The 15,381-nt window shown below is 40.9% G+C and overlaps 1 protein-coding gene across 8 annotated transcripts in view; it reads left to right on the forward strand.

Moving 5' to 3' along the window:
- HP1BP3 (heterochromatin protein 1 binding protein 3) overlaps window positions 1-7,568 on the forward strand; it is a 44,886-nt gene extending 37,318 nt beyond the window's left edge. For all 8 annotated transcript variants that reach the window (XM_034957248.3, XM_034957280.3, XM_034957259.3 and 5 more), the window contains 4 exons: window positions 394-553; window positions 2,618-2,729; window positions 4,594-4,707; window positions 5,159-7,568. In XM_034957248.3, the coding sequence (XP_034813139.1) occupies window positions 394-553; window positions 2,618-2,729; window positions 4,594-4,707; window positions 5,159-5,453 (681 nt within the window). In that variant the 3' untranslated portion in view covers window positions 5,454-7,568. The remainder of the gene's footprint in view (window positions 1-393; window positions 554-2,617; window positions 2,730-4,593; window positions 4,708-5,158) is intronic.
- The last annotated feature ends 7,813 nt before the right edge of the window (window positions 7,569-15,381 follow it).

Below are 15,381 nucleotides of genomic sequence, written 5' to 3' on the forward strand. Positions count from 1 at the left end.
TCCTGGCCTTAAGTGATCTGCCTGCCTCTGCCTCCCAAAGTGCTGGGGCTATAGGTGTGAGCACCCAGCCAAAAGAATCTTAATTTTTAGGGACATAACTGGTTAACCTGCTTATTGGGTACAGTTGTCAGTATCTTTGGGTTAGGTTGGCTATTATTTTAGGGTGGATGGAGGGTAGATGGAAGGAGAAAATATCCATAGGAGGGTTGGGACTTCTCAGTTAGATTGAATACCTGTTGAATGGGAAGAGAAAGTCCCTAAGCTGACAATTTATTGTAAAACATATCTGTGCTAATGCAGGAACTCCGACCCACCTGGTGCAGAGGAGTCTTGTCTTGACCTGCTTTGGGAGAGTGTTGTCTTGATGCTTTTCTCTTCCTCCTTGGAAAACAGCTGAAGAAATCAGGGGAGAAGCCCCTGCTTGGTGGAAGCCTGATGGAATATGCAATCTTGTCTGCCATTGCTGCCATGAATGAGCCGAAGACCTGCTCTACCACTGCTCTGAAGAAGTATGTCCTAGAGAATCACCCAGGAACCAATTCTAACTACCAAAGTAAGACTCGGTTGTGTATATTTAACTGGGATTAGGAGAATTTTCTTTTGAAAAAACCGTGGAGGGCCAGGCACTGTGGCTCACGCCTGTAATCCCAGCACTTTGGGAGGCTGAGGCGGGTGGATCACGAGGTCGGGAGTTTGAGACCAGTCTGGCCAACATAGTGAAACCCCATCTCTACTACAAATACAAAAAAATTAGCAGGGTGTAGTGGTGTGCATCTGTAGTCCCAGCTACTCGGGAGGCTGAGGCAGGAGAAACGCATGAACCCAGGAGGTGGAGGTTGCAGTGAGCCGAGATTGCACCATTATACTCCAATCCGGACAACAGTTGTGAGACTATGTATCAAAAAAAAAAAAAAAAGAAAAAAAAAATCATAGAGATCATGCTATTAATGTCAAAGTATTAACTACTGACTGAAAACCAAGAGGGAACAGCTTTACAAATTTCATATTTACAAAAAGAAAAACAAATAATCAAAACTGAATTCTTAATTTAAAGCATCTGCTTATAAGAAGTTGCTTTTACTGTAAAGATTTTTCTGATATTTATTGTAATTTAGATAAATCTCTAGGTTCAAAGCAACTCTAAATTATAGTGTATTTTTTCCTACTTTTGAATGTTCACCAAAAACATCTAATTTTACTTTGAAACAAAGCCAGGATTTTAGAGTACTTACTACTTATATTATTTCTTATTAACCTAAGCCCCACAACAGAAAATACTTTATTTCAGTAAAGTATATTTACTCTAGGAGGTGGTGATTTGAGATGAGACACCCTGCCTTATCAGCATTATCATGTGTGGATTGGTGAGACTGGGTGACTTCTCAATGAACTATTAAAAGAGGCACAATGTTGTAGGGTGAGGGATATGGAAATTAAGTAACAGAAGAAGACAATCCAGAATATATTATTGTAATTAAAAGGTAATTTTGAAGTCTTTTTTTTTTTTAGACGGAGTCTCGCTGTGTTGCCCAGGCTAGGGGGTGCAGTGGTGCGATCTTGGCTCACTGCAAGCTCTGCCTCCCCTGGGTTCACGCCATTCTCCTGCCTCCACCTCCTGAGTAGCTGGGACTACTGGCACCTGCCACCACCCCTGGCTAATTTTTTTGTTTTTGTATTATTTGTTTTTAGTAGAGACAGGGTTTCACCGTGTTAGCCAAGATGATCTCGATCTCCTTACCTTGTGATCTGCCCGCCTCGGCCTCCCAAAGTGCTGGGATTACAGGCGTGAGCCGCCACGCCCGGCCTATTTCTATATGCCAGATGTTTTAAGAGAAGATGAATTTGGTTAACAAGCCTTTCAGTTTCACTGATATTTGCAGCTGTTTTTTGGATACTGAATCGCCATAAAATATATTTTGGATATGTCTCTGTAAGAAAGATGAGAATGAAGGACTTCAGGAACCATGATATTGTTTTGTTACTGTTTACTGATTTATGAATAATTAGTTCTGTTCATCTTTATAAGAGATTCTCCTAGATGATTATCAATACCTGTAGGTACACAATAGATGTTTAAGTGAATGGAAATAATTACATACTTAGTTTTAGGTCTGCTGTTTATGTGCTACCTTAGAGCAAGTCACTTAACTACTTTGAGCTCAAGTCACTTAACCACCCTGGGCTTTTTTTTTTTCCTGTGAAATAAGGTATTTGACTCAATGGTCTCTAATGTGTCTTTTCATTATAACTCTTGCCAGGTATGGTGGCTCATGCCTGGAGTCCCAGCAGTCTGGGAAGCCAAGGTGGGAGTATTGCTTGAGCCCTGGAGTTTGAGACCAGCCTGGGCAACATAGTGAGACTTTGTCTCTATATTTTGCAAAATTTTAAAATATAGATATATGTATGTATGTATGTATATAATTTAACTCTTGCCAAACTTATGGGCAATAAGTAAATGTTTAATTAATTAAATACCTTTGAACACATAGGATTCACTTAGTGTATGTCAATTACCGTATGTGACAGGATATTAAATTGATGCGTATCTGTTTGTGGTTGAGGGAATTATCTAATCTGAGTAACTAGATAACTTTCATTTCTGAATTTTTTTTTTCAGTGCATTTGCTGAAAAAAACCCTGCAGAAATGCGAAAAGAATGGGTGGATGGAACAGATCTCTGGGAAAGGGTTTAGTGGCACCTTCCAGCTCTGTTTTCCCTATTATCCCAGGTAAGCACTTAGCCTATAATAGATCACTGTAAATTTATAGTCTGATTCTAAGTTACACACTCAGTTTAATTAATTTTACCCTTATTACTGTTTTAGTGAACTGGAAATACAGTCGTCCTTTGTTACATATAGGGGATTGGTTACAGAACTGCCCGCATACCCAAATGCGCATGTACTCAGCCCTGTGGAATCCATGTATCTGAAAAGTCTGTCCTCTTTGTATGCAGGCTTCGCATCCTGTGGATGTTGTATTTCTGATCTGTGTCTGGTTGAAAAAAAAGTCCACATATAAAGTGGGCTAATGCGTTTCCAACCTGTGTTGTTCAAGGGACAACTGTATTTGAAAATAAAGATGACTTTTAAGGCAGTATTATTTTGGAGTAAAAGGTTTTGTATAAAAATAGTGATTTTAGCCAGGCATAAGATTATTTCAGATCCTCGGATGGTCATTTTGATGTTCATTCCTTCTTTATCAAGTAAATGATAATGACAGATTCTTAGAGGATTATGTATAAGTTTTTGTTTTTGTTTTTTGAGACAGGGTCTCACTCTGTCGCCCAGGCTGGAGCAGTGGTATAATCTCGGCTCACTGCAACCTCCGCCTCCTGGGCTCAAGTGATCCTCCCACCTCAATATCCCACGTAGCTGGGACTACAGGTGCACGCCACCACACCCAGCTAATTTTTGTGTTTTTTGTAGAGATGGGGTCTTACCATATTATCTAGGCTGGCCTTGAACTCCTGGCTCAAGCAGTCCTCCCGCCTCAGCCTCCCAAAGCGATGGGATTATATGCATAAGTTTTAATTGTCCAATACCAAGTGGGGAGAACATTGACTGTTTTCAAGAATCTTAACTCTACCTTCATACTGTAGAGACAGGAACACTTAACTGAAAATTTGTCTCTTGCAAATACCTTATTTATTCTTTGAAACAAAAAAATATATTGATCACCTCCTGTGGTCCAAGCATTGTTTCATGCACTGGGTTTAAAGCCTTTTGATTTCCAGTAAAGTACATAACATATACCACTAAGACCCTGTTTTAGCAAGACTATTGTGTAACTTTCTTGTATTATTATTTCTGTACAAACATAAGTGTTACTTGGCTTAATACATATTATATACATTTTTCAAACATTAAACATTAAATTTAATTCCCAAAGTCACACACACACAAAATGTTACATTCTGCCAGGTGTGGTGGGATGCACCTGTAGTCCTAACTACTTGGGAAGGTGAGGTGGGAGGATCCCTTGAGCCTAGGAGTTTGATTCCAGCCTGGGCAGCATAGCAAGACCCTGTGTCTGAAAAAGGCAAGAAACACACACACACACATATATGTATGTATGTTATCATTTAAGGGTATGTTAATCAAAGGAATCAAGGTTCATACCACCAAGGACAAAAAAGAGTTTAGGAGATCCTTGCCGAATACCTCTGAAGCTTTGAACAGATTTAGGCCTTTGAGGTCTTTTTTTTTAAGACTTGGAGGTCTTTTGCCAGTATTATGAGGCTGAAGTGTGTATTCCATGCAGACTGTTCATTGCTGTGTACTCATTGGCTAATACAGTGCCAGATACTTATTAGGAGTTTAAGTAATTGTTTACTAAATAAATGATTATGGATTAATTTTATTAAATAGTGGGTATAGAATTAGGTATGGTGCAGGACTTTTATAGATTTGGCATAACTTTATATGTATGTTCAAAATACGGTAAACTGTAACCTGATACATGTAACCTAGCTTGACATTTTTGGGAAGGGTGGGAAGAAGTGGGATATGTCCAGGTAAGAGCATCTAGGTTCACATTATTTTTCTTGTTTTATATGGGACTTGTGTTTTAATCTAATTTTTCCCCGTATAGCCCAGGAGTTCTGTTTCCGAAGAAAGAGCCAGATGATTCTAGAGATGAGGATGAAGATGAAGATGAGTCATCAGAAGAAGACTCTGAGGATGAAGAGCCGCCACCTAAGAGAAGGTGTGGACATGTGAAAACCCCTTGTGGGGAGGACACTAAATACCTCAGAGCTGAAAAATAGTGCTATAGGAGGGGCTAAAGCTAAAAAGCATTTCAGAAACTCAGGATCCTTCTCAAGTTCTTTATATAAATTTGGATTGATCTTCTCCTTTGAAAATCAAGGGCTCCAGACTTTTAGGGCAAGCCTATGTGTATCCATAGTTTAGTTATTCAAAGAAAAATAATTACATATTTCCCTAGGAACAACGTCATGAAATTGTGTCTAGACTTCATGAATTGGTTGAATTTTTATACAATTTTAGTAAAATCTCTAGTAAAAAATTGTCACATTCCTATTCTTAACGTAAGTGACCACTTCATATGCCATTTCTCTTTAGAAAGCATCTGGTTGTCCCAACAAAACGAATCTCTTAAGTACTAAATGATGGCCTTTGCTCTTTGGTTCTCACAGGTTGCAGAAGAAAACCCCAGCCAAGTCCCCAGGGAAGGCCGCATCTGTGAAGCAGAGAGGGTCCAAACCTGCACCTAAAGTCTCAGCTGCCCAGCGGGGGAAAGCTAGGCCCTTGCCCAAGAAAGCACCTCCTAAGGCCAAAACGCCTGCCAAGAAGACCAGACCCTCATCCACAGTCATCAAGAAACCTAGTGGTGGCTCCTCAAAGAAGCCTGCAACCAGTGCAAGAAAGGAAGTAAAATTGCCGGGCAAGGGCAAATCCACCATGAAGAAGTCTTTCAGAGTGAAAAAGTAAATTTTATAGGAAAAAAGGGTATCATGATGAAATTCAAAATCTTATTTTCTAAGGTCAGTGTGCATTTGTTTAGTTTTGATGCTTTTCAAATTACATTATTTTCCTCCCCTATGAACATTGTGGGGAGGGACTCTAAATAAACCAGTTTAGGCATTTGCTAGCTTTAGGTGCTTTTATTGGTGCCTGCCCTTTTCCTTGTTCATTTTAATTTCTGCAATAATCCTAGACTTTCCTAAACTATGTAATGTATACTTGTCCTTTTTCTCTGCCTCCCCCAACCCCCTGTTGTTTTTATGGTCAGCTTTGCCTTTTTTTTTTTCTTCCAATTTTATCTAAACAGTTGCAGAGATTTTTATATTTGTAGAAAGCATCAAGAACGGTATGCCAGTCAGGTCCTGGAAGTAAAATGGAGGCACAATATAGCACTGACTGAGTTGTAAAGCCTCCTGCCTGGAGACTTCAGTTATAGCTGTAATAATTAATCTTATTTATAAAAGCCACTCCACTAACCTTTTCTCTCCAACTGTAAACACAGAGACAGCTTTGGGAATAAGCCAAAAACAGTGTGATCTCATTAGATTTTGAAGATATATGACTCCTTTGGGCTACATTTCATATTGATCAATTTCTAGGTATTTTTCACTGGCCCAAAGTATTGCATTCCCTTAACAGCAAGCACAAGTTCTCTATATCACTTGTTTTTTGTTGTTGTTGTTGTTGTCGTTGTTGTTTTGAGACGGAGTCTTGCTCAGGTGCCCTGGAGTGCAGTGGTGCAATCTCAGCTCACTGCAACCTCCACCTCCTGGGTTCAAGCAATTCTCCTGCTTCAGCCTCCTGAGTAGCTGGGATTACAGGTGTGCACCACCACGCCTGGCAATTTTTTTGTATTTTTAGTAGAGATGGGGTTTCGCCATGTTGGTCAGGCTGGTCTCAAACTCCTGACCTCAGGTGATCCGCCTGCCTCGGCCTCCCAAAGTGCTGGGATTACAGGAGTGAGCCACTGTGCCTGGCCTATCCCACTTGGTTTTTGACTGAAGGGGAAGTGTAGAAATATATTGATTTGTGATTTCTGGTGTCACCTGTGTTACCAAAAATCAAAACAAATCTTTTTTATTTTTTATTATTATTTTTTTTGAGACAGAGTCTCGCTCTGTCGCCCAGTGTGGAGTGCAGTGGTGTGATCTTGGCTCACTGCAAACTCCACCTCCCAGGTTCAAGCGATTCTCCCACCTCAGCCTCCCGAGTTGGGACTACAGGCGTACACGACCACGCCCAGCTAATTTTTTGTATTTTTAGTAGAGTTGGGGTTTCACCATGTTAGCCAGGATGGTCTCGATCTCCTGACCTCGTGATCCACTCACCTCAGCCTCCCAAAATCCTGGGGTTACAGATGTGAGCTACCACTCACGGCCCAAATCTTCTTGATCATATGTTTAAATATATTTTTTAATATTTGGAGCATGAGTTGTCACTTCTTGTTTGCCTTTTTTATAAGGAAATGTTGGAGAGTTACATCATTGCTAATGTAGAAATGTTAAGTGGAAAAATATACAGTTTGGTAAAATAAACTAGGTTCTACATTTATTTGTGGGTTTTTTTCCCCTCCTTTCTTTCCACAGCACTTTTGATATCAAGCAAGCGGCTTCCTTTTTGAGATATTAAAAAAAAAAAGAAAAGGAAAAAAGTAAATGAAGCCCAACTACCTAACCCTTTCTTATTTGTATTTGTTTTAGTATTGTGAAGTTGTGTTAAATAGTACTAGCTAGAAATACAAATTTCTGGTTATCATTTCTCTTCCCTGTGGCACTTGACATTTTAATTGTCTTAAAGTTTTTGAAGTACATCTTCTGGCCCCTTGAGTACTGCCAGAGGCAAAAGATGTTTGTTTCTTATTCATTCCACTTTTGTCTCCTGGGATCCCTTCTGTAGCCTAAAGTATGGCTGGGAAATGGACTTGAGAAGATTGGCTTGAATTAGATCATAATCATGTGTGATCCCATCATGAATTCATTGGAATTTGTGTTGCATGTAAGGCAATCTTTCCTGTTGTAAATCTTCCTTTTTTTATGTACATATATTTTGAAAAATATGAATAAACATGAAATTTTAAAAGCTGCTGAACCGTAGCTTATATTTAAAGGTTTCGAGTATAGTATATCCTCAGAAGTAGCTAAGTGTCGCCCTCACTTTAAGTCTTTTCTACTCCTTGAAATGAACACCATCATTTTCCTTTTTAAATACAAGCTCCAGTTCATGTGTTTTGGAATTCTTATAGAGGGTGAACGATGTTTCCAGATACGTTGAATGCTAATTACTTAATGAATCAAAGGTTTAAAAAATCATTTTGCATTTTATTAAAGACTGCTTCCAAGATCATAGAGTACAATCACGTGCAATAAATGTTCAATATTCAGATAAGTCCTTGGACTAGAAAAAATTACAGTACTGCAAAAGATAACAGATAAATCCTAGACATCAAATTCTAGAAGTAATTGTAGTAATTACTCCTGTGCTCTCTAGCAAGTAATGATTCTTAATAGTATGGATGTTAGGTACCTGTGCTCAGAATTCTGTACTCTTCTGGAATCAAAAGTTGGGAGATTTTGGTTGGTTTCTTTGCTTTATGATACTGCTTTTAAAGAGACTTACTGAATAATCACCTGGTGGCTGTATTGCACACCAGGCACTTAAGCACAGGCTGAGAAGTTTAGATCATTTAAAGTTTCTTCCAACTCTAACGTTCTGTTAACTATAAGGACAGTTTGTTTCAGTGTGATGTAAAGGGAAAAGACAGGAGGGTCATTGCACTCTTCCACGAACATCCACAACTGTCAAAGACATACGCCTTACTTACATTGAGATAAAAGAATGTTTGATTTTTCCCTTCCAGGCATTCCAAAGGAGCAGAACACATTTATAATTTTTACTTCCATGTTCAGAAAGGGGAACAACAAACCCCAGAGGTAATCCCAGAAATCTCTAGCATTGATCAATAGCTTCAGTACTCTGTTGGTGGCTTAGTGACCTCATTTACAGTGTTTCATACACTCTGAAACTACCTACAAGCTACCTTTGATAAATGAGTCTCAGAAAGTGCTGGGAGAGAGATTGTTGGCTTCTTAACCTACAAAATGAGGAAGGAAAGATACCATTGTTGAGAAATGTGGAGACCTTTCCTTAGCACTATGACAGAAGCATTCATTGCACATGGATTCTGACTATGCATCCACATGGACTTAATTAAAGGAAACCTGGTCCTGTATAAATCTTAGGAAACAGGTGTATGTTTTAATCATGTCTTTTGGGTATAATTAACAGGAAAATGACATGAAAACAAAACTAAACAATCTGCTAATACCTTTTGACGTTTGTTTTTTCATCATTGCTGTTTTTCCAAATTTTGTTAGCCCTTGTCAAGGTTTGCTAACCAATTCTTAATTAATACTTACTTTAAAGAGCCTGTGAAATTATTCTCTCTCAGGCTGTGACCCTCTTGCCATCTTGATACGTCATGAGAACGAAGCTCACCAGCCATGTTCATTAAATACTGCATTTAACTAAGAGAAACTTAAAAAATTTGGGATTATAGTTAAGGTCTCCTATCTTTGGAACCTGATTAATTTATCTTTCTTTGGATTAAGCAAAAATTCTAATTTTAGCTATGAAAGAAAAATTCTATTCTTAATTGGAAAAGACCATTAAACTGTTTCCCCAGAGGTTCTGGTTGACATTACTTTCTAGCATGTAGATTTTGCTTTTGCATTTTCATGGTGGAACAGATGGTCACTCACTTCTGCAGAGCCAAAGCCAAGGAAGCAGAACTGTTGAAGTTTTGGCTTAGGAACCACTTGACAAAGATTTGTTTAGAAGCCATTACAGATGGTTAAACAGTACCCCTAATCAGCTGCATTATTTTCTTAAGAAATTAATCTCTACCGTCTTTATAACTATATTCTTTTACTTATTATTTTTTTGAGATGGAGTTTGCTGTGTCACTAAGGCTGCAGTGCAGTGGTGTGATCTTGGCTCACTGCAGCTTTGAACTCGTGTGCTCAAGCAGTTCTCCCCACCTCAGCCTCCCAAGTAGCCGGGACTACACGCAAGCTAATAAATGCCTGGCTAATTTATCTTTTCTAGAGATGGGGCCTCACTGTGTTGCACAGGCTGGTCTTGAACTCGTGGCCTCACATGATCTTCCCACCTGGGCTTTCCAAAGTGCCAGGATTACAGGCGTGAGTCGCCATACCTGGCCCTATTCTTTCTTCTGTTCTTTTCCACAAGATTGTTAACTTCAGTGGCTTTTTTCCTGTTGGAAAACTTTCTACCTTTGATGATTTAATTTTATCAGCTTTTTAACTGTTTTAACTGTTCTTAATTCTGTCTTGTCAACCACTGGTATGTCAAAGGAGGCCTCAAAAGGCTGAAGCGATTTTCCTCAAAAATTACAACTCTTTTTTTCCCTGATATTGTATATAATGTATAATTAACACTGTTCACTATTAAATCTTTGCTTAGCAAAAGAGAACTCTGTGGTGCCTAGAGTATGTCTCATAAAGTACAGTTGTAAGTTTGGCTTATTAATGTAAGTAGTAATAGTCATAACGACTAACACTAGCTGAGCTTCTTCCACATCAGGCTCTGTACAGATACTATTTTTATTTTATTTTTGAGATGGAGTCTCACTCTTTCACCCAGGCTGGAGTGAAGTGGTGCAATCTTGGCTCACTGCAGCCCCCGCCTCCCGGGTTCAAGCAATCCTCCTGCCTCAGCCTCCCGAGTAGCTGGGACTACAGGCATGTGCCACCACGCCCAGCTAATTTTTGTATTTTTAGTAGAGACAGGGTTTCACCAGGTTGGCCAGGCATATTACGAATTCCTGACCTCAGTTGATCTCCTGCCTTGGCCTCACAAAGTGTTGGAATTACAGGTGTGAGCCACTGTGCCCAGCCAAGCACATGTTTAAGAGAGCAGAGGGCTTGGAAATGAAATTATTGTCAACTTTGCCAATAGTCAAGTCAGTGTGGCTTTTGTTTTAATTTTGGTAACTGTCAAAATTAGACCTTGGATTACTGGAAAATACTATCTTGGCTACACTTTGGGTTTTTTTGTTTGTTTGTTTTTATGTCACAGGTTACTAAGCAATCCCTTAAGTCTTTTTTTAGGACACTCCAGGTATTTGGTCATTCTCATATCCTAGTTGTAGGACACTCAGAATTCATCCTGTGAATTCATCCAGTTTGCAGGATGCTGATACTCGTGAGAGCTTTTCCCCTCACAGGAGCCACAGCTTCTATCAGAATTTTATGTTGCTAAATGAGCAGCTTTCTTTTAGGAAGCAAGAGAAATTCCAGAATGGGGATTTTCTCAGACAACTGAATTTTTTGGAGATGGGATCTGCTTAGTAATCATGAGCTGGAATGTTAGAAATCCTTGCTCTTTTATTTATGATTTGGAAAGAAACCTTAGTCATTCAGTCTCTCCTATCTTTGTGTGCTTTGTTTGCCTAATACCAACAAATAAATACTCTTTTTCCTAATTCCCAGAGTTTCACATCCTGCTCATCCATTCTACTGTTTTGAGAACTTTTGCTCTGATGAATTTATTCTGTCAGACCTAAATTCCTTGTTACCTGTTTGTGTAACTCAAACTTGCTGATACAGTCTATAGAATAATAAATGTTCTTCAGTTTCAAATAGAGATTGACTCCCTGTCGGAGTATACCGTTGAGTCCAGTGTCCTAACATCTGTGGCTGTGGTCCTGCACGGTGGTCTTTGAGGACTGCGTCACTTACCAGCTGTGTGACCCTGGTCACCCACTTAATCTCCCTGAGCCTTGATTTCCTCATCTTTAAAATGATGGGCTTCATGTTGACAATCCTTGTTTTTTCAGAATAACACCTAGAAGCAATGTGAGAGTCTTCAATTCCAAAGAAATATTGAACTATGTTTACTACACTACAGTTAGGAATGCATTTAGTATTTTAGGAAAGACTTTTTAAAAAATAAGAGAGCCAAAACATCCAGTTTCACAAAAGTTCTGTTTTGTTTAAACTACATTGTAGTTTGTTATTGCTAGATGCTTTAAATCACATTATCTCAAATTCTCACAGATATATTTTCAAAGATATATGAAATTATCCTCAATTTTCAGAAGCAAATAAATTTAGTTGATTTCCCCCAAATTAAAGATGTAATAAGTTGATGGGGTTAGATTGAAGCCAGGCTAGACCACTCATCCTTCTTCCAGGCCTCCTCTAGTGGTTTTGTACACTGATAGCTCAAGCAGCAAACTCTGACAGCAAGGACGAGAGGGTCATGCCATGAAATTAATGGGCATTGGTTAGCATATTTTTTTTTTTGATCCACAGATTTTAAAATCAGGTTATTAAACTGTTAGAAGCTTACTTGGCACAAGATGAACAAGAACAAAGGAAGCACATACAGCCTTGAGTTTCAAAAGCCAGGGAGCAGGGAAGAGAAGCCAGGTGAGCAAGAGACATGAGTTCCTTCTGAGCTGTGGCCACCAGATGCCTAGGCAGCCATCTGCTGCCACCCGGGTCAAACCTGGTGCCTCAGTTGGCTCACCTGTCCGTGTAGATGAAGAGCAGAGCTGCAGAGAAAACTGAAACTACTTGTGCAATCTTTATGTCTTAAAATCTCCATTAAAGAATACCAGCTTCAGTTTTTCAGCATAGGCATTATTTTAATACTGGGTAATACCTGCCTTACTGTACTTTCTGGAATGCATTTCAAGACCTATTTTATTTGTCTGTGGTAACAAACTTTGTAAAAAGTTTCTGGGAAGGAGCCATCTTTTTCCAGACCTGTGCTTTTCAGTTGGGAAGGTACTATAAACCATTCCTCTTTTCTCTGCATCTCAAATGGGATACGCGTAGGAGCAAAATAAATATGGTGCCTCTTTCTGGGGCATCAGTTTTATTCAAAGATACTGCAGGGAGTGGCTTCATGGTAATATTGACACAAATGGAAGGTAGTATGGAGCCCACAAGAGTTGGTAAGAGGAAACGAGATTTCCCGGAAACAAAGCAGCAGGAGCGCTTCAGGTAGGCTCTGCTGTCTGATCCCCAAGACGTGTACATTCACTCACTCTCCTTGGAAAACACGAGAAGCAGTGGCTGGGACCCTCCAAGAGTGTACAGCTACATATAGTCTATGTCCACTTTGGAACCAGGACTAGCAGTGCGACCTTGGGCAAGTCACTTAACCTTCTGATTCTCTGGAAAAGTGAGTTGAACTCAGATCATCTGTTGCAGCCCCTCCAGCTCTGACATTTTTCTGTATAACCTCCACACTTTCTGCCAACCAGAAGAATACACAGGGAAGAAGAGCCAAGCAATACCATGTTGTGGCCCATTTCCTGATGGATAAGGAGCCTTATGTTTCTTAGAGATGGGGGTCTCACTGTGTTACCTAGGCTAGACTCAAACTCCTGGCTCAAGCAATTCTCCTGCACCAGCCTCCCAAGTAGCTGGGACTACAGGCACGTGCCACCATGCCTGGCTGGGAATCTTATTTTAATCACTGTATCAGTTTCCTAGGGGGGCCATAACAAAGTACCACAGACAGGTTTAAACAAAAATGTATTAATATTTTCTCCAGTTCTGAAGGCTAGAGGTCCAACATCAAGGAGTCAGCAGGGTTGGTTTCTCCTGAGGCCCCTGAGGGAAGGATCTGTTCTAGGCCTTTCTCCTTGGCTTGCAAATGGCTGTCTTTTCCCTGTGTGTTTATGTCACCTTACCTCTGTACTTGTCTGTGTCCAAATTTCCTCTTCCTATAAGGACACCAGTGTTACTGGATTAGGACCCACACTAATGAGCTCTTAATTTACCTCCTTAAAGACCCCGTCTCCCAATATGATTCCAAGGTACTGGAGATTAGGACTTCAACATAAGAATTTGGGGAGGACAGTTCATGACATTGTCTCTGAATTTTTTTTTTTTGGAGGCGGGATCTTGCTCTGTCACCCAGGCTGGTGTGCAGAGGCACGATCATAGCTCACTGCAGCCTCAAACTCCTGGGATCAAGCAATCCTTCCACCTCTGCCTTCCAAATTTTCCAAATGCTAATTGCTAAATTTTCTTTTTTTTTTTTTGGAGATTCTTGCTGTGTTGCCCGGGCTGGTTTGGAACTCCTGGCCTCAGGTGATCCTCCCACCTCAGCCTCCCAAAACGTTGAGATTACAAGTATGAGCCACTGTGCCTGGCTTGGAATTTTTTTTTTTCTTTTTTTTTTTGAGACGGAGTTTCGCTCTTGTTGCCCAGGCTGGAGTGCAATGGCATGATCTCGGCTCACCACAACCTCCGCTTCCTGGGTTCAAGTGATTCTCCTGCCTTAGCCTCCTGAGTAGCTGGGATTACAGGTGTGCGCCACCACACCCGGCGAATTTTGTATTTTTAGTAGAGACGGGGTTTCTCCATGTTGGTCAGGCTGGTCTCGAACTCCCGACCTCAGGCGATCTGCCTGCCTCAGCCTCCCAAAGTGCTGGGATTACAGGTGTGAGCCACGGCACCTGGCCGGAATGATTTTTAAAATCGCTGTTCTAGGTTACTTATTTTTGGGGGACAATGTTGGTAAATTGCAGGGATGGCCGCCAGGACACATCTGAGAGAACAGAATGATAGTGTTCAAAGGTGAAATAACTCAACATGTGAAGGTGTTGGAGACTGGGATGGAGTGTGCGCTGTCAAAAGTGGATGTGGATGAGCTGTTGCTGTGCGAAACCTGTTGGGAGCTTACCATCTTGGCTCTGGTTTTCAGTCCTGTTGTTAGAGAACAGCTTCTCAGTGATGTGTTACTTCCCACACACATTCGTCAGCTGCCAACTCCAGCCCGTGATTCTGGGATTTTAGAGAAAAGGGAAGATTGATAGCAAGCTCACACCTGCATGGTTTAGTCATTGTCATTAACTCATCAGGAAATACCATGACATGGCATGTGCACCAACATGTTCAGCAGTCATGACTCCCACCCCCACCCCAGCTTGCCTTTTTGTCATCCTTCCCTGCTTAATATGGGTCCTTTGGGTTTCCTGTACACATAAGTCATTAATCCAGTGGTTGAAGTTTTACACCTGGTGGCTCCCAAGAGCTTGTGTTGTCATGAATGTGAGATCACAGACATTTGGCAGATGAAGCAGTGATGGCCGTTTTACGCTGCAATCCTGAGCGGAACCCAGGAAATGGCTGATACCGACTGAAGTTTGTTACATTTGATGTAAACTTTTCAGTTTGTACATGGAATGTACCTTTATGTACCTTTAGCGAGGCTACATCTGTGGTACAAGTTTGGTGTTTCTGCGCTTTTAGGATAAGACCAACTGAATTTGGTAACCTGGGGGAGTAGCCCAGATAAGCAGTTACATTACTTTGATGCATAAATAAAAATGAAAGCCAGGCACAGTGGCTCATGCCTATAATCCCAGCACTTTGGGAGGCTGAGGCAGGTGGTTCACTTGCCGTCAGGAGTTCAAGACCAGCCTGGGCCATCTCTACCAAAAAGATGAAAATTAGCCAAGCGTGGTGGCGTGCACATGTAATAGGCTACTTGGGAGGCAGAGGCAGGAGAATTGCTTCAACCTGGGAGGCGGAGGTTGCAGTGAGCCGAGATTGCACCCCTGTACTCCAGCCTGGGCGACACAGCAAGACTCCGTCTCAAAAGTCTCGCTTGTCGACCAGGCTGGAGTGCAGTGGCATGATCTTGGCTCACTGCAAGCTCCGCCTCCTGGGTTCACGCCATTCTCCTGCCTCAGCCTCCCAAGTAGCTGGGACTACAGGCGCCCGCCACCATGCCTGGCTAATTTTTTTGTATTTTTTAGTAGAGATGGGGTTTCACTGTGTTAGCCAGGATGGTCTCAATCTCCTGACCTCGTGATCTGCCTGCCTCGGCTTCCCAAAGTGCTAGGATTACA

The sequence above is a fragment of the Pan paniscus genome, chromosome 1, assembly GCF_029289425.2.
Source record: "Pan paniscus chromosome 1, NHGRI_mPanPan1-v2.0_pri, whole genome shotgun sequence".
Taxonomy (NCBI): domain Eukaryota; kingdom Metazoa; phylum Chordata; class Mammalia; order Primates; family Hominidae; genus Pan; species Pan paniscus.